The sequence below is a fragment of the Durio zibethinus genome, chromosome 14 (assembly GCF_047325235.1).
Source record: "Durio zibethinus cultivar Kanyao isolate XHJ-2024 chromosome 14, ASM4732523v1, whole genome shotgun sequence".
Lineage (NCBI taxonomy): Eukaryota > Viridiplantae > Streptophyta > Magnoliopsida > Malvales > Malvaceae > Durio > Durio zibethinus.
This window is the reverse complement of record NC_143175.1, coordinates 1,805,661-1,829,409: the sequence shown is the minus strand read 5'-3', so window position 1 is coordinate 1,829,409 and position 23,749 is coordinate 1,805,661. Positions and strand designations below refer to the sequence as shown.

The 23,749-nt window shown below is 28.6% G+C and overlaps 2 protein-coding genes across 3 annotated transcripts; one reads left to right on the top strand and one right to left on the bottom strand.

The window, feature by feature from the left end:
- The first annotated feature begins 4,114 nt into the window (after positions 1-4,114).
- On the top strand, positions 4,115-5,706 carry LOC111293969 (phosphoenolpyruvate carboxylase kinase 1-like). Of its 2 annotated transcripts, XM_022887056.2 has the most exons (3): positions 4,115-4,567; positions 4,685-4,990; positions 5,240-5,706. In XM_022887056.2, exons 1-3 carry the CDS (start codon positions 4,213-4,215, stop codon positions 5,284-5,286), a joined length of 708 nt encoding a protein of 235 aa, XP_022742791.2. In that variant the 5' UTR covers positions 4,115-4,212; the 3' UTR covers positions 5,287-5,706. The 2 variants fall into 2 exon arrangements, with proteins under 2 accessions (XP_022742791.2, XP_022742790.2); XM_022887055.2 differs by having other exon boundaries at positions 4,115-4,990.
- A 7,299-nt stretch (positions 5,707-13,005) lies between these two features.
- On the bottom strand, positions 13,006-18,712 carry LOC111293575 (serine/threonine-protein phosphatase PP1-like). Its single transcript, XM_022886323.2, has 4 exons — positions 18,193-18,712; positions 15,710-16,269; positions 15,055-15,324; positions 13,006-13,414 (listed from the first exon to the last, which is right to left on the bottom strand). The coding sequence occupies exons 1-4, from the start codon at positions 18,365-18,367 to the stop codon at positions 13,391-13,393; spliced, it is 1,029 nt and encodes a 342-aa protein (XP_022742058.1). The 5' UTR covers positions 18,368-18,712; the 3' UTR covers positions 13,006-13,390.
- Between the last annotated feature and the right edge of the window lie 5,037 nt (positions 18,713-23,749).

Here is a 23,749-nt window from a genome sequence, read left to right as displayed (position 1 = left end):
GATAAGACTCGTAAGAATTAATGTAGTTCCAACCAAAAAGAAAAAAATAGAAATTGAATTTTCGCATGACAAACGTCGTTAACAAACGTAAGGCCTGACATAAGTAATCAAGGGGTGACACACGCACATATATATAATATAATATAATATAAGTTATTGGATGTTAACATCTATAACTTTTCTAAACGAAAAGTGTTGGAAGTTCAAATTAGTGAGAGGGATAATATAAGTTTTTTTTTTTTTGGGTACAATTTTAATCACGAATTGTTTTTAAATTTTTTTTTGTTTGATTTGTTATTAGTGGCCAAAGAGGCTTACTATTTGTTTGATTTATTATTAGGGTTATGCTTTCCTGTAAAAAAAAAAAATGAAAGGCAAAGACCATAGGAATGCTGTAATAAGTTTCCCCCCATAGTACAATTTATTATTCTAATCTTCTCCAATTCAATTTTCAATCAGTCCACAGCAATTAGATTTAAATTAATCCTTGAGTCAATTTACCTTGATAAAGGTAAATGTTTTTTACTTTTTAACCGACTTCAGATATTGAAGTTTAGATTTAATTTAACACATCATGATACCTAATGAAAATGACAAGATTTTTATTGAGTAAATAACATATGAATGGTTTTTTTTTTTTTTTAATTCTTCCCATATCGGTTTAAATAGAATTATTTACATTGAATTTAATAAATTTATAAAAAATTATTTTTTATAACCTTTCGACAAATTTAAATCCAAATTAAAAAAAACACATTTTTTATACTATTTCAGCAAACCATTCGTTAGTAAGTGATGAGTGCTTTTGGCATGGCAAATTTGGTGTTATTCCACTGGCAAAGCTTAATTTATTGCAATCGATTAAAGTAAATGCATGATCCTTACTAGAAAAATGGAAAAAACTATTGTACAATGTATCTTTCCCATTTGGTTTTCTCCACTTCATCAAGAATCTCATAGAGCCCTAAACTAGGTGGTGAGTGGTGGGGGAGGTTTTGCAAAGTATTAGTTATATTTTTTATATTTGAATTTTGAAAAATATATAAATTAGTATTTTAAAAAATAAAATATACAATTTGTATCTTAATTTTTTATAAAATGTACAATTTGTACTTTGAACTTACAAGTTATGTATCATGATAATCTAAACTCTAATTCCGCTAATCATATCAACTTATGTATGAGGTGTTTGACAAATATTATTAAAGTATTTATTCACCATACATATTATAAATATTTTTTTATAAAAATGATCTAATTTTTTTTACTTGAAACATAAAAATTGTTTAGGGGATCAATTAATTATTATTTATCACGTGATATCCACATTATATTTTTATAAAAACATTTAATATTTTTATAAAAATAATATGTATATAACGAAATTATTCTAGTTCAATATCATATAACCAAGTTAAATTAATAATTTTAAAATTTAGATTAAAATAATACATAATTTTAAAGTTTTAGGTGTTAATTGTATATTTTATTTTTTTTAAGTACTAATTTGTACATTTTCCCAATAAGCATGTATCAAAAATTTAATTAACTCTTTTGCAAATGAAAGTGGATAAAAATAGCACACAGAAATACATGATCTTTCTAGAATATGATACATTTTGTTTGAGCAATTTATTTATTTAGAATTTCATATATGTCCAAATTTATCTGAAATCAAGAGAGTTTAATAAAATAATGTGATTTAAAAATAAAATATTCAAATAATATTTAATAAATTTGAAATTTAAATTTTAATATTTGTAATTCATTGTAAATAATAATAAAAAAAACCACAAACACACTGTTTTTTTTTTTTACCATATTGCATTGTTTTGGCCCCAAATTAAGAGGTGTAATAGGCCTTTTGCACTTAATATATTTCCCATAAAATTTTAGCCAAAATTATATAAAAGAAAAAGAAAGGCCTTATCCACATGCAATACCCAATTTTCTATTCAAATTGATGCCCTTTGCTTTAATTATATCACTTAATATTATTACTCCTCCACAATGGTTAAATGATCTCAAAAATATGTTTCCAATTCCCACGACTTATTTTTTTAACCAAAAGCTTGGTTCTTTCCTTTTTTTTTTAGGGTATCTAGAACTAAAAAAATTAGACCTTGTAAAAGAAGAAAACATATCTTTTAAAGCCAGTGAAGAAGCTAAAGAGTTTCTGATTTATTTGAAAAGTTGATTGTGGAGACATACCTGCCTAGCTATCTGCAAAGGATCTTGTTTAATCAATCATAAATTCTGATTTATTTACTATTAATTTTATTGATGTTTATTATTTATTTTTTTATAAAAAAAATCAAACAGAACTTTATTTAAATTACGTCATCATTGATATCTATTTTTTTTTTCAAAAAAAAATTGCAAACATGTAATTATCTTACAAAATGATATTCAATAAATTTAAAATTTAAATCTTAATATTTATAATTTATTTTCTTATCTCAATTGTGACCTTTATATAGAACAAAAAAATTGCAGGCCATGTCAACTTCAAAGGTAAAAAAGTTTAGATGTCTTCTTCAACTAATTTCAGCCTATTTTTATTTTTTATAAGTATTCAACATTTCTATATTGGTGAATAGAAGTCAAATTAGACTTGATCTTATTACCTCTTTCATGAAGGATCAAAATCTAAATTATGAATTCTTTTTTTTTTAGCCTTACGCAAAACTGGAAGGCAATCAAATTGATGCTTGCCAACTGTTCCGTAAATAAGACGTGTCACTTAACTTTCGTTGTCAAAGGAATTAAAAATGCCACAAAGTTTCCACTAAAGGAGTGAAGCAAAGAAAAGGTGATTGTTGCCATTGGCTGCTTAACCAAAATAATTGAATTAAAGATGTGAGAAGTGGACTTTGTTTTTATCTTTCTGAATGAATATATAATACAAATTAAAGTTGATCCAGAAACAATGAATGGACCACATCATCTTCCATCTTCTTGGAGACATGACACATGGGGACGTGCCCTGTGAGAAAAGCACCAATGTTTTAAGATCAGATCAGCTATGGTGAGAGAGGACAATAATGGAAGAAAAGAACTGATGATTTTGACAAGTTCTTTTCTTCTCTTTTATTTACTGATCGTTGATGGTGGGAAAATTGGCAGTGAAAAATCTGTGTCGTGAAGCAAATTAAGTGCCAATTTGGATTTATGGGTGAGATTGAATTTATTGTATCATTAGTTAAATTTAAATATTAACATCAATAAAATTTATTTAATATAAACTTTTTATTAAAAATTTTTTTAATAATTTTTATTTTTAATTATAATTATAATTATTTTCAATCTCATCGCCATCCACATAAAATTTAAGTTTCCAAGGTTTATTTTCCCCCTCTTAGGCTCAATTTTTTTTCCTTTATCTCTTCATTGACAATTATACCGAGCAAATGCAAATTAATAATTATTTTTTTCAAAAAAATTAGTGATTTATCTAAGAAGCAAAAAAGAAAAATGTTAATCTGGTTAAAAAGCACTTTTTCAAAGAATTTTATAATTAATGTATTGTTCTTATTAAATTTAATTAAAAATAAGGTGTTAAATAAGAAAATATTTCTTAAAATAGTATAGATGTCTCTAAATTCCATGAAAAAAGTTATGCTTTACTTTCTTTTTTTTTATTAAAAAAAAATATTTTTTTATTTTTTAAATTTTAAAAAATCATTGTAAGTAATAATTATATCCTTTTTTTTAATTATAATAAATTCTTGAAATTTATTCAATACATCTCAATTCAAATCGGTTCAAACATATTTATTTATATTAAATCTAACAAATTCATAAATAATTATTTTTTTCAATCTTGCAATAGGCTCACAAATTGTATTTCCCCACATTTTATTTTTTTAATATTAAAAAAAACTCCAACAAAAAAACAAACAATTAAAAACCAAACTTTCTGGAGTTGAAAACTCCCATCTAATCGCTGATTTGATTACAGTTTTTCCATTGTCCCAAACAAGCAAACGTGTTGTATCTTAACTGGCTTCCTTCTTGAATCCCCCTTTCTTTCTCTTTAGCCACCGAATATTCCTCTCAACAATTCCTTCCTTCCTTCTCTATAAAACTAACAAAACTAAAAATTAGTTTAATTAACTTCCAAGACCAAAACCAAAAAAAGACCAAAAGCCATCAAAAAAATCGAAAAAAAAAGAAAACCCAGATCCAAAAAACCTCAAGAACCAAAATAAAATGACTGAAACATTGAAGAACAAGTACCAAGTATGTGAAGAGATCGGAAGAGGGCGGTTTGGAACAATATCTCGGGTGTTTTGTCCTATAACCGAAGCCTCATTCGCCTGTAAATCCGTTGACAAACGCCTTCTTACAGACCCCATTGACCGAGAATGTCTAGAAAACGAGGCTAAGATCATGACCCTTTTGGCTCCAAACTCTAACATCGTACAAATCCACGACATGTTCGAATCCGAAGACAACCTTCAGCTCATCCTCGAACTTTGCCAGCCTTACACTCTTTATGAGCAGATTTTACAACCAGATTTGTCTGAATCCAAAGCTGCTTCTTACATGCAACAGATTATGTCAGGTTTAGCTCATTGTCACAGGTTTGGGATTGTTCATAGAGATATTAAACCTGATAACATTTTTTTTGACTTTAGAAGTAAGTTAAAGATAGGTGATTTTGGTTCTGCTACATGGTTAGGGGAGCTTGGCTCGGTCGATGGGGTGGTCGGGACGCCGTATTATGTTGCTCCGGAAGTTGTGATGGGCAGAGCATACAATGAGAAGGTTGATGTTTGGAGTGCTGGTGTCGTTTTGTATGTTATGTTGGCTGGTGTTACACCGTTTTATGGTGAGACAGCTGAGGAGATTTTTGAGGCTGTTTTGAGAGGGAATTTGAGGTTTCCTACAAGGATTTTCAGGTCAGTTTCTGCCGAGGCTAAGGACTTATTGAGGAAGATGATTTGCAGAGATGTTTCTAAAAGATGGTCTGCAGAACAAGTTTTGAGTAAGTTTTTCTTTTCTTTTGCTTTTTTGTTGATTTTTATCTGTTTGGTGGGTTTTGGTTTTGAATTGAATTGAAAATTGGGATGACTTGGTTTTGGTTTCTGATTTTGAAACTTTCTTTTTTCTTCCTGGAAATTATCAGATTTCAAATCCAAAGACCCAAAACTTGATCATGTTTTCCTCATCTAACAACTTTATCAGCATCCAAGTAAAGAATTAATTGTTAATTCTTCCTTGTTCTGAAATGCAGGGCACCCCTGGATCTTGAATGGAGGGGAAACAACTTCAATGGACTGAATTTAACATTGAAAAAAGCTGGAAATTATCAGTCAAAAGCAAAGCATAATAGCTTATCAATGTAAATATTTAGGACCGCCTATCAAAATCCCTTGAGAGGACGGGTCACCAGCTTTTCTTCTCAACAAAGTAAAAGTCAAACCAGAAACTGCATGATGGATACTTCCACAGAATCAAGTTTTCCAATGCCACGGAAGTCACATAGAGAACAGAGTTTCTTCACATGGGGCTCAACCACTATGAACCTACCAGTCATTTTTAGTACTTTTTTGGGTTTTTTTTTAATGTTTTAAGAAGGAAGCAAGAGAGTGTACATAGATAAACAGTAGGTTGAGAATCTTTCTTGTCTGTCTTTCCCCACCTGTACTTTTCTTTTTGTTAATGAAAGTATGTAAAGAAGTGAGAAAGCCTTGAAAACAAGTTGTCGTTGTTGTTGTTTCTCTTCTGCGTTTTTATGTATGGGAATCTAGTGTACTTTTTTTTTCCTAAGAAAATGACTCCTTGAGCAGAGAAATTCGATCCCCAAATCTGAATTTTCTTTTGATTTCATTTTGGAATCTGATTTTGCATCTTTTGGTGGTCCAATGTAATATATAGCACATACAGATGTACTGAAGAAAATTGGCTATGGAGGTTTTCAAGGAATCTGCAGAATTCTAATCAGGCATGTAATTGTGAACTGGCAGCTGGCTATTCTTTCCATATCGACATTTGACAAAAGTAACTAATATGAAATGAGAGGTTTAATTGAATAATTTTTTACTTTTTCCACCCACCAAAGTCATTGGGAGGAGTTTGCCTGCTAAATAATCAATATAGTGGGGGACAGGCTTTAGCATATGCCTGGTTTATTCCCTTTTCTCTGTGCTTAATATGAAGAAGATGTCTTTAGTTGAAATATGAGGATAAAGAAAAAAATTATAAATATTAAATATTAAAATATAAATTTATTAAATTTTAAAAATAATTTTATGAATGAATTGAATTAAGCGCTGAATTCAATAAATCTTTACCTATTAAGTTTGGAGTAACACTGATGAGAAATGGTCAAACTTTCAATCTGAGACTTTATATTAATGCAAAGAAAATAAGATAAAATTATTTAAGATTTAAGGTGAAAAAAGAGAATTAATTGAAATTTAAAACCATTAAATTTTACACAAAATTTGAAGTGTAATTAAGATGCTAGGTGGATGAAATTAATGAAAGAAAAAATTGGAATACTATGCTTATCATCAGGGCTTGTATAAGAGAAAGCAAATAAATACATACTTTTTTTTTTTAATTCTCAAATCTTATTATCTAATTTTGTTACAACTTTATGTTATGCTTATTAAATCAATCTAATCTAAAAATGAGTTTGTATGAAGTCTTTACAAATGTTCTCAATTAATTTTTTATAATATAATTAAAGTATTTATGATTTTTTTGGGTCTATTTCTCTTTTTCGAAATTTCTAAAATTGTATTCTTCGCATCGATTTAATACGTCTAAAATTTTTTTATTTGAAATTGATAGAATTTAAATTTTTATTATTAAAATTAAAAATTAAAAAAGATGCAAATGTGGTGAGATCTGAAGGCAATTTGTAGTTTTAAATGGTAAAATCACTTAGGTATGAAACAGAGCTGAAGGATTCCATGCAGAAAAAAGATATGAATTTGTAGATCAGTATAGTAACATATCAGGTAGTTGATACAATGTAAAGTGTTCACATGGGATAGGAGAACATGTTTGATAAGTTATCAGTTTATCACAGCTCGTTTGTGAGAGAAAATTTTGGGTATTTTTTATTTGAGCTAAAGAAAAGGTGCACCAATTCCACATATTTCAATTTGCAAATTCATGCTTTTTAAAATTATTGAGAAATTTTGATTTTATTTTAATTCAAAATTTATGATTTTAATAATACTTTTGAAACCAAACTAAAGATATCCAAATAAATATTTGATGCTAATGGGATTGCACATACAAACCCATGTTTCTAATTGAACATATCAATAATTAGAGATTAAAAATTTTATTTAGAAATTTCAAAATTTAAAGATGAAAGAATTATTTAATTTATAAAATACAAGAAATTATTTTTAGTCTTGTAGCTTAAATTTTAAACTCAAAATTTAATTCAATTATTTTATATAATTTCATTTAAAATGTAATAAATAACAGATATAAAATTCAAATCTTTATATCTATTATCTTTTTCTCTATTCTTATTTTTCAACTGAATAAAGAATTAAGCAATTTATAAAATACCAAAAAATTATTTTTCATCATGTAACTAAACTCTAAATTTAAAATTTAATTAAATTATTTTATATAATTACATTTAAAGATAATATTTAATAAATTTAAAATTTAAATCTCAATATTTATAAAATTTTTATTTTCATTTTATGGCCAAATAAAAGAGTAGTATTTTTTCAAGATTCATTCCTATACCTTCCTCAATAAAAGAGTAGCACTCATTAACTATTTAAAGACAACAACTCCATCAAATCTTACACCTACTCCATGTCGCACCTGCAAAATTTAGGTCCTACCCATGTGATGCTCTAAAGCTTTTTCTTCAAATATTTTCTTAGATCTATGAATAAATCAAATTATTCGTGGTTCAAGGGCTCAACCATGGTCATTGTCAATATTCCTGATCTTTTGTCTTGGCCGTTGATTTTGCTACAAAATTTTTGGAAGTTTAATTGGCTCATAGTGAAGTTCCAAAATCTTTTTTTTTTTCAGTCATGAATCATAATTTAAGTCGAATTAAACTTAAAAAGAAAGAAAACTAAAGTATTTTCATTATTCTTATTTGAATTCAGTGACATCTATTTTATGAAATTTGAATTTAATTAATGCATCCAACCAATAATAATGAAGATATTGGAGATGGGAAAAAGCAAGCTCTTCCATGCACAAATTGAGTTATACAAGTCTTTCATGAATCATGTAAAACAATAAGTTTTATGAAAAAGAAAAGAAAAGGGCCTAAAACTGTAAACTGAAAAACAGTTTAAAATAATGGAGCAGAGATCAAGCCACAAGTAAGCCAGGGAGGGTTCGGTTCTGTACTACACTAAATGATTTTTCGAGGATTTGTCAATGCAATGCTGTTTTTTAAGAGCTTGCGTGCCTGAAATTTGCTTACAGATGTGGACGTGTCTGTGGGGCAGCAGATTAGAATTCTGATATTGAAATTGTAGGGCTGCTCTTTCTGGAACTCATGAAAGAAAGTTAAAGAAAAAAAAAAAGGCCATTTTCTTTGACCTTTGATAAGCCATCCTTACTCCTCAGTCAGTCCCGAAGAATTCTACATTGTATACCGTTATTTGTACTTACTGACACGTTTTTGTTTGTGTATTTCAACATTAACTTTATAGGTGGAATGGCTCAAAATCCACGCTAAATATCATGATTATTTGCTTAAATTACTTTTATTATTGAGTACCTATAACAGTATTATTTTTTAAAGATATATGAAGTAGGAATGGTATCATTCTATTCGAATTAATTTGATTTAATTTTTAAAATATTATATAATATTATAAAAATTTAAGATTCGATTTAAATTCAAATAAAATTAAATTTTATTAATTCAGTTCATTTTGATTTATTGATTTTTAATTTTTAATTTTTTAATATATATATTATTTTAATATAAAATTTTAATATGTTTAAGTAGATTTAAATCTAAAATATTATTTTATTTTTTAAAAATTTAAAAAATATATAAAAATTAAAAAATATATATAATTTGATTTAATTCAATTTTTTTAAAATTTTCAATTTCTTCGATCTAAACTTAATATAAATATTTAATATTTAAATTTAATTCAAATAAAAAAAATTGATTCAATCCGAATCAAATATTGTGATTTCAAATCTATTTTTAGATTTTTAAAATTTTTTTCTTGACCCTAATATAAAGTAAACAAATTCTTAAAAATTTCAAGATATGATTAAATGTATTACATTTGAGTTAGAGCAAAATCATACATTTAAAATTATCAAGATAAAATAATAATTTGAATCCAAATTCAATTGATTCTCGATTCATAATTACTATAATAGGTGAATTGCACTCGTAATCATTAATTTTTGAGTCAATTTAATTTGATTTTCGACCAATTTTAAACTATTCAATTGTAACAATTTATATGTTAAAAGTTTAAATTAAAATGATTAAAGTTCACAAGTACATTTTATTTGTGAAAAGATTGTAATATCTTATTTTTTTTGTTTTTCCTTTCTAAAACAAGAATGAATTTTTTCCGATACCAATTTTCCCATACCTTAGGCAATAGAGGCGGTCCATTAATTTTAACATTTGCTAATTTCTTTTCCTAAATCCTGTTCCAATTTCAACAATGGATATCCCATCGCGGGAGACAACGTGGGCATTGGACAGGACAGGTAACCTAACTTGGGAGGACAACATATGAAATTCAAAATACCCCTATCCTCCTCTACCTAAACAACACTATTATTCATAAATATATATAGTATTGTTTTTGATTTGATTGGGACAAACAAATCCAGTAGAGCTCACACGTTTTGGAGTTATTAAGGTTAGGTCGGACAATGAGAGTTTTAGATCAGTGGAATTCTGACCAAACAATAATAAAGAAAATGAGAATTAGCTTAATAAGTATATTAAAATAGTTATATGAATAATATATAATCATGGGTGTGTTCTTGCCCCATGTTTTGCTTAGTTATTTATTGACTACAAAGCTCAATTAATTTTTTTTATATATAAAAAAGGTTGTAATTGAAATTGAAAATTTAAATTTATTAAATTTTATTTTTTAAAAATAATTGAATAAATTAATTGAATTAAATTTTAAATTTAAATTCAATTGAAATTTATTTCATTGGTTTGACTATTTTTATTAAAAAAAATCTCCATATTGAAATTCAATCTTAGAATATGGGTTTGAAATATAGTGATTCTAGAACCCAATTTTCTCGGAAAAATTTTTGAGAAAATTAAAAACGTAGGGTGAGGAGTATTAAAGATAAAGCCTGGAAAGAGAAGTGCTTGCACTTATACCTGTACGTCAACGCAATTTTCGATTTAATTATCGGGGTTTGGAATATGCTTTTATTGTATGAAGCATCTTTGACTTTTTTGTTAGATGAGAGAGCTTGAAAATTGCTACCCAAGTAGCTATCAAAGTGACTCAAATTCAGGTTCACGTTTAAATCAATAGCTTTCACGAAACCTTATTTTCTGGAGTAGAAAAAACTCAAACAAGTTGATACGACTTAACGTAAAGGGTTAAAATTTAAAATTTAAATATAAAATAATTAAATTTAAAATTTTTTAATTTTTTATTAGTGATTAATTTGTAAATTCAAAAAATTTTAAAAAATTCATAAATTATCTTGTAACTTAACGATTTATCTTAATTTTAATCTTTCATAGTCTTAAATTTTACTTGACCAAAAAAAAAAAAAAACTCAAATAAATATTTATGGCTCAAAATAAAAAGATAGAAAAAGAGTAGATGAGATAAATTCCATGCAAATATCACTTAATTAATTTAAAAAAAACTTATAATCAATTCAAACATTCGAATATTTGATTTAGTTGATAAAGCATAATTTTCTTCTTCAAAGATTAAAATTAAATCTCATTTTTTCCAAATTAAAAAATAGTTGAAGTTAAAAGTTTTTTTCCTACAAAATAATAGTTGATTAAAAAAAAAAGTCACTTCTTCAAACCATTTTTTTGGTATCCAATATTTTCTCTTTAACTTAATCATGATAAAAAAAAAATTTTTTTACGTAAAAAAAAAATCGAAATCTTTCAATTTATCACATTGAAAGTTAATCAAAATGAAAAATTAATGACAAAATTCCTTTCTCCTCAAGATCATTTTGCAAACAAGTGAAAAAAAAAAAAATTCTGATTAGCAAGGGATTCAATAATAAAAAAAAATGGCAAATTGCAATCTATATACAATTTATTAAAGTTTTCCAACATAGATGAGGACAGCTAAAAGCATGGGATGGGAATATTCTCTTCTTCCAATTCCTCAAAATTTTTTTTATTCTTTAATTTATAACTTATCACAGAAGAGTGTGGAACATAGAGTTTCAATTTTATTTTAAGAAACAAATTGATGAAAAATTAAGAGTAAATAACCATATAATATATGATTTAATTATTATAATCTTCGGGATGATTCCAGAATTATATCAGACTTAGAAGGGTAACAACGTGAGAATATTAAAAAAATTAAACAAACAGAAAATTTTCATTGGCCCATTAATAATAAAATATTCTTCAGATATTAAAAAATATACTACTTTAATAGATAGAAATATAATAGAATTTATTTGATTTCTTTTAAATTCTTTTACCAGCTTTTGAAAACAAGTAAAAAATAAAAATAAATAACGAAAAAGTAAATGTATGGGTGCTTAAATTTTTTTTTTCAAAATTTCTTTTTTTTTTATTATAAACAAAAAGTCTTTTTTTTTTTTATCAAAATTATATTTGGATAAAAACAGCTTGCAAAAAAATTTAAAATATATAGAATTGGTTTGAATGAATGGCCATAACATATCCATTTTATGTAGAAGGGTTTGAAACAACTTGTGTTGGCTTAATCATACTATTATTGTATATGATTTGCTATGATAAAGATATAATAGTAGCAATAATTGAGAAACAAATCAGTTAATATATAAGAAAAAAAAGTTGATGCCATTAAACAGTGAATAAATATGAAATTTAATAAAGAAGAAAAACTCTTCAAATAATTAATAAAAAAGTAAGATATTTGACTTCTTTTTTTTTGTTTTTTATGATTTACTTTTAAGTATGATAACATATATATTTTTTAAAATACAATAAAAAATGAAAAATGAAAAATAATTTTTTAATCTACTTGTAAAATTAAAAAATTTTCACTATCATTATATGTCTGTATCAAAAACCCAACTCTACTCACTTTTGGACCGAATTCCTATAGGAAGAATTGAAATTCAATTTGATTTTGAACTGCTAAAATAAAAACAGCCAGGGTTGAAACAATTAAAAGATGATGCGGAAGAAGTGAATTTTTCTTGGACCCAATGATCAAACTTGAACTTGTGAACCTACCTGAAGCCAATTGGTTTGACTTTTTTTTTAAAAATGAAATTGGGTTTTCTTTTTGATGAATGAATGTGCATAAAGATTTTGAATTACACAAGGAAAAATAATTTAATTCTCAAATTTAATTCTATATCTTCAAGAAGAAATATCAAGTTTAAACTGCTAAATTGTAAACCTTGGAATTGGATATGGATTTTCCATTGTTCTCAAGTCTTCTTTTTTTGCTTTCCATAAGAAACCATTGTTCTGAACATTTTATTTAGACATGGATCTTCATAAAAGAAAATGATGAAAGATTCATTAACAGAAAAAATAATCCTTTTTTAGGCACACAAGAAGCAAAATGCTTGGTTTTCAATCATTCCCTCTAGACTGTCGTTCAATTTTGCAAAAGTTTTGGTTGCCAACGTTTCCAATGACAATGATTCAATCTTAAAACTTTCAACTTCACAAAAATACATAAATGGAATGATCAAAGGCTTGTATACTTGTGCATGCAAGTATTTTACTGTTGCAGCATGCAACAATCCAAAGATTTTGACAGTTTTTCAAGTTTATCAGCAGCAACATCTTCAATTACCAGATTGTATGAAATAGAAAAAGTTTCAGAGAAATGAAGCATGAGAATTGTACCAAATTCATTTTGCTGTCCCTGAAATCACCAAGAATAAGGCCATTAACTGTTCTGACACACTTCATGGTCTCAGAGCAGAATGAGCGAAACCTTAACCTCAACAAGCTAATAAATTCATAGCAGCAACTGTAGCAGCTATTAGTGTACAAGGAGGAAGAGAAGGAAATTACAACCTTCTACCTTCAAACCCAAATTTATATCAGAGAAACAATCTTCTTCATTAGTTTCTAATGATTTTTCTCTTCCATTTTTTACAATTTGAGCATATTATATTGAAATCAAAAGGACCTTAAGTTTTCTTAACTGCAATTCGCATGTGTTCGTTGTGTAACCGGGCTCTGGCTTCTATCCTGCATATGCTGCTTTCATACCTTTGTACCAAGGAATGACTGCAATGAAATAGAAAACAATTAGGGAAGTTAGCAAAAGTTGAATGCACTTAGTACATGCCACCTGCAGAAATAATAGGAAAAGTTAAAACTTATTTAGGCTCCCTTTGGCTAGTGCTTTTGCTCTTTGCTTTTTGATTTTTGTCCCTTGATTTGCAGTTCATTTTTTTCTTGTCACTTTCTATTGAGAAAAGCAAAAAACAAATAGTAAAAGCATCAACCAAATGGAGCCTTGGCACTTTGCATATAACACATAAAATCAGATGATTCAAAGTAGTCTAGTAAGATGATAACTTTTTTAATACTTTTAGTGTATACTACATACAAGCAGATGATGCAAAACTAGTAATCTCAAGAATACTTCTTTCCTATTTCCTACTTAAAAGTTCCAAAATAAGAGGAAAAAAATTGACAAAAAAAAAAGAAAAAAGAAATGAAATATGCAGCAAACCACAAACTGTTTTGGTTGTTATTATAGTAAAAGGTATCCAAAGAGTTGCACATTCAATCATTTCCCCTCATTTTATCTGTATCCTAATCTCCTCTACTTAGCAGAAGCAGTACTAATATTGTATCAATGAATCTGCAACAAGAATATAATTCTTGGACTTTAACTATATTCAGCATTAAACCCAAAGTAATTTATTTCCCAGGCAAATAACGCCAAAAGCAAAAGGAGAACTTTTAGACTGAATCAGAAAAATAATGTGTTAATATGTGTTATATGATAAGCACTTCAAATGAATATGAGGAATGCTTCAATGCTAATCTAAGTAATCAGTAATCCTTGCTAAAGAAATGTTCTGATATTAAGGTTTCAGTATTGATGCAAAAACCCCAGAACAACCTGAAACCATACAAGCATAACAGGGTTTAGGTATGAAACTATGAATTGAATTCCAAACCCAAACTGGAGCTGAAGTCTAATCGAAACAGATTCCAACAGAATAGTCCTATGCTTAGGGGCCAGAGCTAAAATGGGATAAAGGTTCAGACTTCAGACAACTAAGTACAAATGGAATTAGAGCTTAGCCAATACCTATAGCAACATGCATAGACCATTAACATCTCCACATGCTACACTCGTACCAAAACAACCTAACCTCTACCCAGCACGCCATTCATTTACTAACAACGTCTAGGACCCACAAAATGCCATAAAAATTAGTTTATCACTTCCACCACAGTGACACTACCACTGAGAATTACTGCAAAAGATTATGATTACACCAAAGTAGAACTCTACCCCATTTTTTGAAACGATTACTTTATCAATTTGTACCAACATCACAATCATCTATTCACAAACATACTGAATTACTTTAACAAATGATGACAATATCATCGTTTAAAGATCAAAATAAAACAAAAGCAGATACTAAAACTGACATAAAGTTAAATTCAATTTAACCAACTATAGATAAGACTTTGTCACATCTGCAACAACTCTAATACAAAGCCAAGAAAATAATAACTTATAGTCCTGAACAAAAATGAAATGTATTTAATGATTTCTTGTAAGGTAATACCAATATTGGAAGATACAATGTGAGAACCATAAGTGATGCCAAACATCACGCACTCAGTGCCTATATTCCATTGGTTGACTTACGTAATTGAAGATCTACTATGGCATTTACCTTGACTCCACCTGGAGTGTTTCCAGGCTTTGCTGTGGTTGTGCTCCCAAAGACACCTGTTGAAGGGTTCCCAGGTTTGGCTGTGGTTGTGCTCCCTAAGTTAAACTTTGACTTCTTATCTGCAGGTTTTAATATTTGAAAGGAGCACATCAAAGTCTCATCCACACTCATCATGGCTCCAGCATTATCAAACTCCCCACAATAATTGGGTGCTGAAAATATAGTTACAAGTTGTCGGTTGGCAAAGAACTCATAGCCATCCTCCACAACCTGCACATAATATATTAGTAAATTCCTAAACAAAAGCAAAAGTAGTTAAGCTCGCAATCGCACCCTCTGTGATTAAAAGTTACTGTTGAGAATGTATCAACAGTAGCTAAAACCAATTACAGAAGAAACTGCTGTTTGTAACACAGTGAAAAAGTATGACATTCCAAGAAGGCAATGTCAAAAGTTCAAGACCTGTTGGAAACTAAGAATAAAAGTAATTGCATAGCATGGCATAAAATACTCATAAGTTTCAGAATAAAACCAGCTACACCAAATGAAATGTGCACTGGCTCCTGCTGATACATTCTTCTACAACCTGACTAACAACAGAGGATATGAACAAGAATATGTGAAACAGAAAGTGAGCAGCTAGAACAAGTAAAACCTGGTGGGCACGGCAAATGAGATCTAAGTCATGATTTTGTAGAAACTCTGACACTTTGTCAGGAGCAAAAGTATATGAAACTCCCCTGTCGTTCATTCCCCAACCTTGAGCATCTTTACTGGGATCTGACCACAGAAGATCACAGAGCAAACCTGTGTCTGGTACGTCAGTTGGGCGTTGTAAATTTCTAATCTGATCCAAATTATTCAGATCAGGAGAAAGGCCTCCATGCATGCATAGAATCTTCTCATCAATTAGTGCTGCCACTGGTAGGCAGTTAAAACACTCTGTGAATGTCCTCCAAATCCTAACATTAAATCTTCTTTTACACTCATCATAGAAACCGTATATGCGGTTTATGGAAGCACATTCATGGTTACCCCTCAAGAGGAAAAAATTTTCAGGGTATTTTATCTTGTAAGCAAGAAGAAGACATATTGTCTCCAGACTTTGCTTGCCTCGATCAACGTAATCCCCCAAAAACAAGTAGTTGGCATTTGGAGGCAAACCACCATACTCAAAAAGCCTTAAAAGATCAGAATATTGACCATGAATATCACCTGAATGTCATTAACAGATTTCACAGGAAAAAAAAAAAATCAGATGTCTTCCCTACTTGTAAGGAAAAGAATTATTTAAAAAAAAAAGTCTGAAATTACAACTAATATGATGAAAATGCTTTTCCCAAAATGCTCTCATGTATTAATAACACTTGTAGAATGACTGTGCTGCACATAAGTCAATTTCAAGTAATTTTGTTAAATCAATTAATTTTCATGATTATGCTGTCCTACAATGGATAATGTTGTGATGTTATCTTGGTTTAAAATTTTAAAAATGGCATATAATGCACACATATGTGTTTGTTTCAAAAGTAATGCAAGCACTCCACATGTCTGAAATATCGGCAGAGATGTAGTAAAAAGTTCCCTTTATAATGTGTGTAAAAGAGGCACATATGTAATGTAGATATTCAATCCATAGCATTATCTCCAATCAGGTAGTCCTGTAAAGTGTTTATGCTACACCAGTGGAAAATTATTACATATCGAGAGCCAAATCAGTAGCGTTTTAGTGCGGAAGATCCAAGAATCAAACATCAAGGATTATCTAAGTTGTTATGCATCAAATTCAGCAAGTAAACAAGCAGCAAAACATTCTAGACTTCTAGTTAATAATAAAAGAGCTCTTGGGACAAAAGACAATCAGAACATGAAGTAAATGTCAGGTTTATCGACTAAACCACATCACAAAATTTTTAGTAAACAGCAAGCATGACAAAAGTAGATCATCAAGTAAACACTCATGCAAAATTTCTAAAAAATCCAGTATTGGACGAACTGTTCGATAGAATTTCCAGAAAATTCATACACCCAAGACACTTAAAATCCCAATTCCCCCACCAAAACAAAAGGCAGAATGGGGCAAGCAGATAGATCATTGAAGGGAGAGGAATAACTAGCAAGCTACATGTAACATGTGCATTGTCACAAGTAATTAAAAGAAATGTGGTTGCAAGAAATTAATATAGCATAAATGAGAAAACTGACTAGATCGGTATTCAAGGATATGAAATTACCAGAAAGCTGAACAAAACATTAAGCAATTCAAGTCATAGGCTTAACAAAAAGAGTTGTTTATGGAAAAAGATGCATGTCTAGGTGTGTAAGAAAATACAATGTCATTGTCACATGCCCATATATAATCATTCCAAGACCACAAACTAAACAGACAACAACTCTGGAATCAAAAGAGCAAACAAGTCTTATTCTGAATTCAACACTCTGATCTAAACTCATACTGCAAATTCATTCAATGCAACAAAATGAAACATGCAAGACTGCCAATCACCATAGCATTTCGCACTAACTTGTTAAAAGATGAACAAAACCTTCTCCAAACTAAGCAACCAAAAGACCACAGCAAAACCAGGTCATCCATCTGAATTTTAGGAAATGAACACAATACACTCCACACTGAGAGATGAAGCCACACAGCCATTAACAAACCAACAAATTAAAACACCATTTGATAAGTCCATCAGAAACAAACTTGGTTTTACCTAATAACCCAATAACCATCCAGAATTACACAAGCAACCCACACCTAGAGCATACATTATTAGGGCTTTTTAACATAAAAAAGGTAGGATTTTTACAACTCTGAAAGACTTTGTAAACGAATTCATGCAAGATTAACTTACTATATTCCAAGTCAAAGCAAATAAAACACAAATAAAAAAACCTAAGCTAATAGCAAAAAACAGATGAATCAGTAATCATCAAGCAACTGCAAATCCCGGATAGTAAAAGAGAATCATAAATAGTTATAATTAAGCTACAAACGAAAACTGTAGCTCTCATGATATTGACCTTAGAGCCAAATTAAACTTCAAATCACCAAAACAAATCAAAATAAGCATATGGGTCATCAAAAAACCATAAACAAAAAATGGGTATTTAAGAAAAATAAGTGAATAATACCACAAATCTTGATGGGTGCTTCAAGTTCCAACAAATTAGGTTGTTGTAAGAAAATCTCTCTAGAAACCGTACAAAGTTGTCGGATCTCCGATTCCGATAGCTGCACTTGTTTCCCTGGTCGACCCCGAACTTCCAAAAGCCGATTTATAATATCATCAAGTATCCCTTGATCCATTTATCACCCACTATCTTTCTTCTTTCAACAAATTGGAGTCTGAGTTAAGCCCAAAAAAAAAAAAAATGTCAACGGCTTTTTTTCTTTTCTTCTATGGGATGTGAAGGAGGGAAAGGGAAGATGAAGAGGTGCATGCCGTCGATGAAGAGGGAAGCGGAAACTGCGCTGTCGGTTAGAGAAGGAGTGTCGTTTTAGAGAAATTGAAACATTTCTTTCTCTTTTTTTTTTTTGTTCTTCTTTTTTGTGGATGGTTTTTGTTGAAAAGGATTATCACCAAAAGAAATGTGGGGAAATTTGTTTTTGAGAGAATTGGTGTATGAATGAATGACTGCTAAGCTATGAGCTGACTTCATACATGGAAAGAAGAAAGACAGATAAAGAAGTTCGGTAAATTTCCTATAATCTAATCTAATATAGCTATTTTTATTTTTATTGTGTTAAAAAATAAATACTTGTTTAATAAAATAAAGAAAAATGTCTTTTTAAGAACAAATTTTGAATTATTATAATTTTTATACATAAATAAAAGATTGTAATTTGAAATAAAAAAATTACGGTGAAATATATATAGTAATATTAATGAAATTTGGGTTGAAATATTCAAAAAATTATTGAGTGTATTTTAATTTAAAATAATAATTTATTTATTTATTATATATTAAAAAAATTTTAGAAATGAGAAGTCCTTTGAATTTTAATTTTAAAAAATAATAATTAATAAACAAATTAATTTGAGTTATTATGAATTTCATTCTAGCATAAAATCCTTCCTTATTTTTTTTAAAAGTATCTCAATAAAAGAAAAAAAAAATAGAATCAAATGAGAATTGTGGTTTATATAATTTTTAGTTGAGGAACACAAAAAAAAAAAAAAAAAAAAAAACTTGTTCAAATTAACACACATATCCAAGGAAGATATTATACAATAAAGATCATGTTGGCAATCATGACTTGTTATATGGAAGATTTATGAATTTTAAATGTGATTTAATTGGTTTATATATTTTAAAAAATAATATTTAATTAAAATTAAAATTTTAATATTTCTAATTTTTTTTATCTTTAAACTGTTGTATTTTTTATAAAAAAATGGATAGTTGATAATGATGATAAAATGATAAATGATTCTTTTGTAAGTAGTGAAAATCATCATTAAACACAATTTACAAGACAAAAGTATTTCCTAATTTTGTTTAAATAAAAACCCTTCTCCTTTAAATTAAAAAGAGACATAAAAGAGTGGAAGAAAGAACGTGGCAGCCCACTAGAGAGGAGGCTCCCGAATTAATTGAGTTGTGGGCCCTTCAAACTCCATTACAATAATCTAGATTTTACAGGAAGAAACTGGTGCAAGCCTCTTTTCAAAATGACTGATTTACCCCACTTGTGTTTGCACAATCTTTCATAGATTAGGACCCCAATTTAGTAAATTTTGTTAAATTAAACAAAAAAGTTCAAATGTGAGTCAAGTGGCTGCCATTGCGTAAATTTTACGGATAGTCACTAAATTTATACCCTTTTCCCATTTAGTTCATCAAATTTTAATTTGTTTCAATTTAGTCATTAAACTTTTTTAAATTGTATCCTATATGATCACCTTAACAAATTTTATTCAAATAGATGATGAGATAATGAAATGTAAATCATATTACAATAACAATATAAAAATATTATTTTAAAGTCAATATTTTATAAAAAAATGTGAAATTTAAAATTTTTTAAATAGTAACATTATTGGTCCTTAAACTTTGAATAAATTTTGTTTTAGTCCATCTTTTATCATGTGAAATATCCGTTGATGCCATTCATATGATGTTAGTTGACACTTATTGTCAATTTAAATGGTTTCATGATAGAAAGATTAAAATATGATAATTTTAGATAATTAGAATTAAAACTTTTTTAAAATTAAAATTATAATAAAATTTGACTCAAAGTTGAGAGATTGCAAATACTATTAACTCGTTGAACAAAGTAAAAGAAGCAAACTCTGACCCCAATCTATGCAATGTGAATTTCACTATTGCTAGTCTAGTGAAATAAAGATAAGAAAAGGTACCCAACTTTAATTACAAAAACAACTATCCAAATTTTGGGATGACCTAAATTCAAAATTAATCACGGTTTATAAGATTTAGCAAAATGTAACGGCATTCTCTATATTTGATCCAAATCAAATTAAAACCAAAATCAACATACCTTCGCTCTTAGCTCATAAAATTGTTAGAGAAATTAAGCATATATTAATTACAACAAAGGCTCAAATTATTGTTGTTGTACGAAATTAAGAATAATTATGGAATAATAAATATTAATGTTTAAAAAGTCTTTAGTCTTTACTTATATATTGTTTTATTATTGCAAAGAAGACTTTCTCATGATTTTAATCAGCACGTTAGATACTGTTCAAATATCAACAGTCACATTGCTAGCCATGAGTTTTGCATGAATCATTTTGCTTGAAAACTTCATGAGGTACGTAGTCTTGTGTGATTTCGTTGACTTTGTTGACAGCATTACCATGTCATGGACCGCAAGTGGATGATTAACATGCAAAATCATAATTTTTATATTAGAATTTTTTTTGTTTAATAATAAAAATAATATTAAAATAAATAAGTAATTATAATAATGAATAGAGCATATATATTATGTAGATAATTATTACATTAATCATTAAACTATGTTTAGTTTCTTAATTAGCTTCCTGCTATGCAATATATATATGTTCAAGCAAGATCAGCGTACTGACTATTAGGTAAGGAATCAGTCATGTCGTTAACGGCTTTTAGCCTATTATTGAGGCTCTTTCGATGAAGTTTGGGCTGTCATGGCTGCCCTTTGTGCGTCTTTGAAATTGTAGGGTTTGGTATTTTTTTGGTCAATTTGGGTTTGTTATATATATTTGGCTCTCTTTCCTAGTGGAAGTCTGTTAGGCTTAGTTTGCTTACGCCTGAATATGATTTTTAAAAATTTTTTTTTCTTTTATTAACAAAATCATCTTGTCTTTAGTAATATAAATTTAACTTAGTTAATTTATGTAATAACTTTTAAGAAATAGCATTCAAATTCGAAAATCACATTCTTAATATGATATCTTATAAAAAATAATAATAAAATTAATTCATATAATGATTTTTAAAAGATAACATTCAAATTCGACAATCATATACTTAATATGAAATCTTTTAGAAAATAATAGTAGAATTTTTGTGAATGAGAATTATATATAATTAATTTCATAAAATAAAGGACTGAAAAGAGAAATGATATTTTTGATGGGTAATCCCAACGAGTGAGCCAAAACTTTGAGAGAGAGTATGCCCATAAGTACAACATTAAATATAAACATACTTGAAGCTTTAATATTGGCAGTAATAGCAGCAATAATATATATATTGTTCACCAGAATTACTACTAAGTTGTCATAGGAGGCTGTGGGAGAGCTGATGCTGGCGTTGGAGGAGCTAACGATGAGCGTGCCTGCCATGGTGGACTGGGAAGGATCTCAGGTAAAGGTTTAGGCGGTGTATTGGATTTTGGACTTGGTGGTGGTCGTTTCCTATCATAAAGCCTCTTGGACACTACCCTGGGCTTGTATGGAAGTCATGGGGAGAAAGTTTGAATAAGGGAGACACAGAAACAGGTTCAGTGGCCTTGACTCTGCGGCTGCCATGAAAAAGTAGGAGGGCAGAGATAAAAATGAAAATTATCAGCCTAGAATTGGCCTTCATTGTCGTGCTTTCTCGAACTGCTACGAGGCATTTATGTAGCTGTAGAATGTGATGATCTTCGGCAGCTTAGGGTTTAAATAAAACCCATTTTCCCATTAAAGCCCGTTGGTTACGAATTCGACTAAGTCAAGGTCGTGTGGGGAAAGCTCACAACTAGCCACTTACGCCCCTAAGAGAGTTATGTTTTTGTTCTTTCTGATTAAGCCTCAAGGATGTTGATTTGTTTACAGCTTGTCTTTCCTTGTCTACCTTCATGACCGCCACCACTAAGTACTAACTTTTTTTTTGGTTACAAACTAAGCATAACTCTTTTTTATGCTAATAATGACCCTTATCGATATATCTTTATCGGTAGTAAAACATTAATGCAACAACAATTATGGACATCCCCATCTGTACGGCGTTTTAATTGTTTTTTATAATAAAAATAAAAAATAAAAAAACTAAAAAATGAAAAAATCAAGAGGTTGAATTTGTATAAAATCTGTTTGTTTAGATTAAAGAGTTTGAGTTGGGTTGAAGAGTTTGAATTTAACTTAAAACTTTGGAATTGAAATTTTAAAAAAATTAAAACCCTTTTTGGTTTAGGGTTCTCAAGATTTAAATTATATAAACATAGACCTACACAGAGAAATCAGAAGCATACAGATTATCAGAGAGAAAAATACAAAGGCAGCCAGAGAATACAAAAATTTTAGGAAAATTTTTTGGTTGAAAAAGAAGCTTTGCAAGTTTTTTCAGGGAAAATTTTTCTGAAAATCCCAGTTTTTGATGGAATTTTTCCACGAAATTTTTAGATTTCAACTGACTTTTTCAGTTTCCGGTGAAGATTCTGATGAAGTTTGAATTTTTCGATGAGTTTTCAGAATCCAATTAAAGATTCCAGCAAAGATTGAATTTTTTGATGGTATTCCAGCAAAAAATCCAAAAACTGGTGAAGATACCTAGTTTCTGATGACCAATTCCAGAAATCGATAAATGTCTATCCGGTTGTTCATAGGTTTCCATAGAGAGAGGAAGAGAAAAGAAAGGAAGAGAGAGAGGGAGAAGAAGAGATCTGAGAAAAAAAAAATTTTTACCCTTTTATACTACACTCAAATGATGTCGTTTTGGCATTCAATTCAACCTAGGATTCGCACGTTTTGCAAGTAAGAGGTCCTACCTAAGCGTTTGACCCACTTTTGACCAATGTCTCAATCCTTGACTCAAGCCAAGTTAAGCCATTTTTCTGTTTTGATTTTTTTAATTTGTGATTTATTTATTTTTAAAGTATTTTTGTATGATTAAATTTTAAAAAAAATTAGAGCAGAAGAGAAAATATAAAACAAAATAAAACATTAACAATTTTTTTTGATAATAAATACTCATTATCCAATGATAAAATTTTTAAAAATTGTAAAAAGTTAGTTTCTATAAAATTTTTAGATGAGAAATTTTTTTAATTTTATTCTAAATGGTGAAATAATTTAGAATAAAATTTTTAATAATAATAATTAATATTTATTTTTAATTTTAAAAAATAAAATAAAAAACATAATTTTGGAATTTAAATACTACTTACTTAAGGATGAGATTATTAGAAATTTCAAATAATAAATTTTCTAAGAAATCTCTAGGTGAGAAATTTCTCTAAATTTGTCTTAAATGA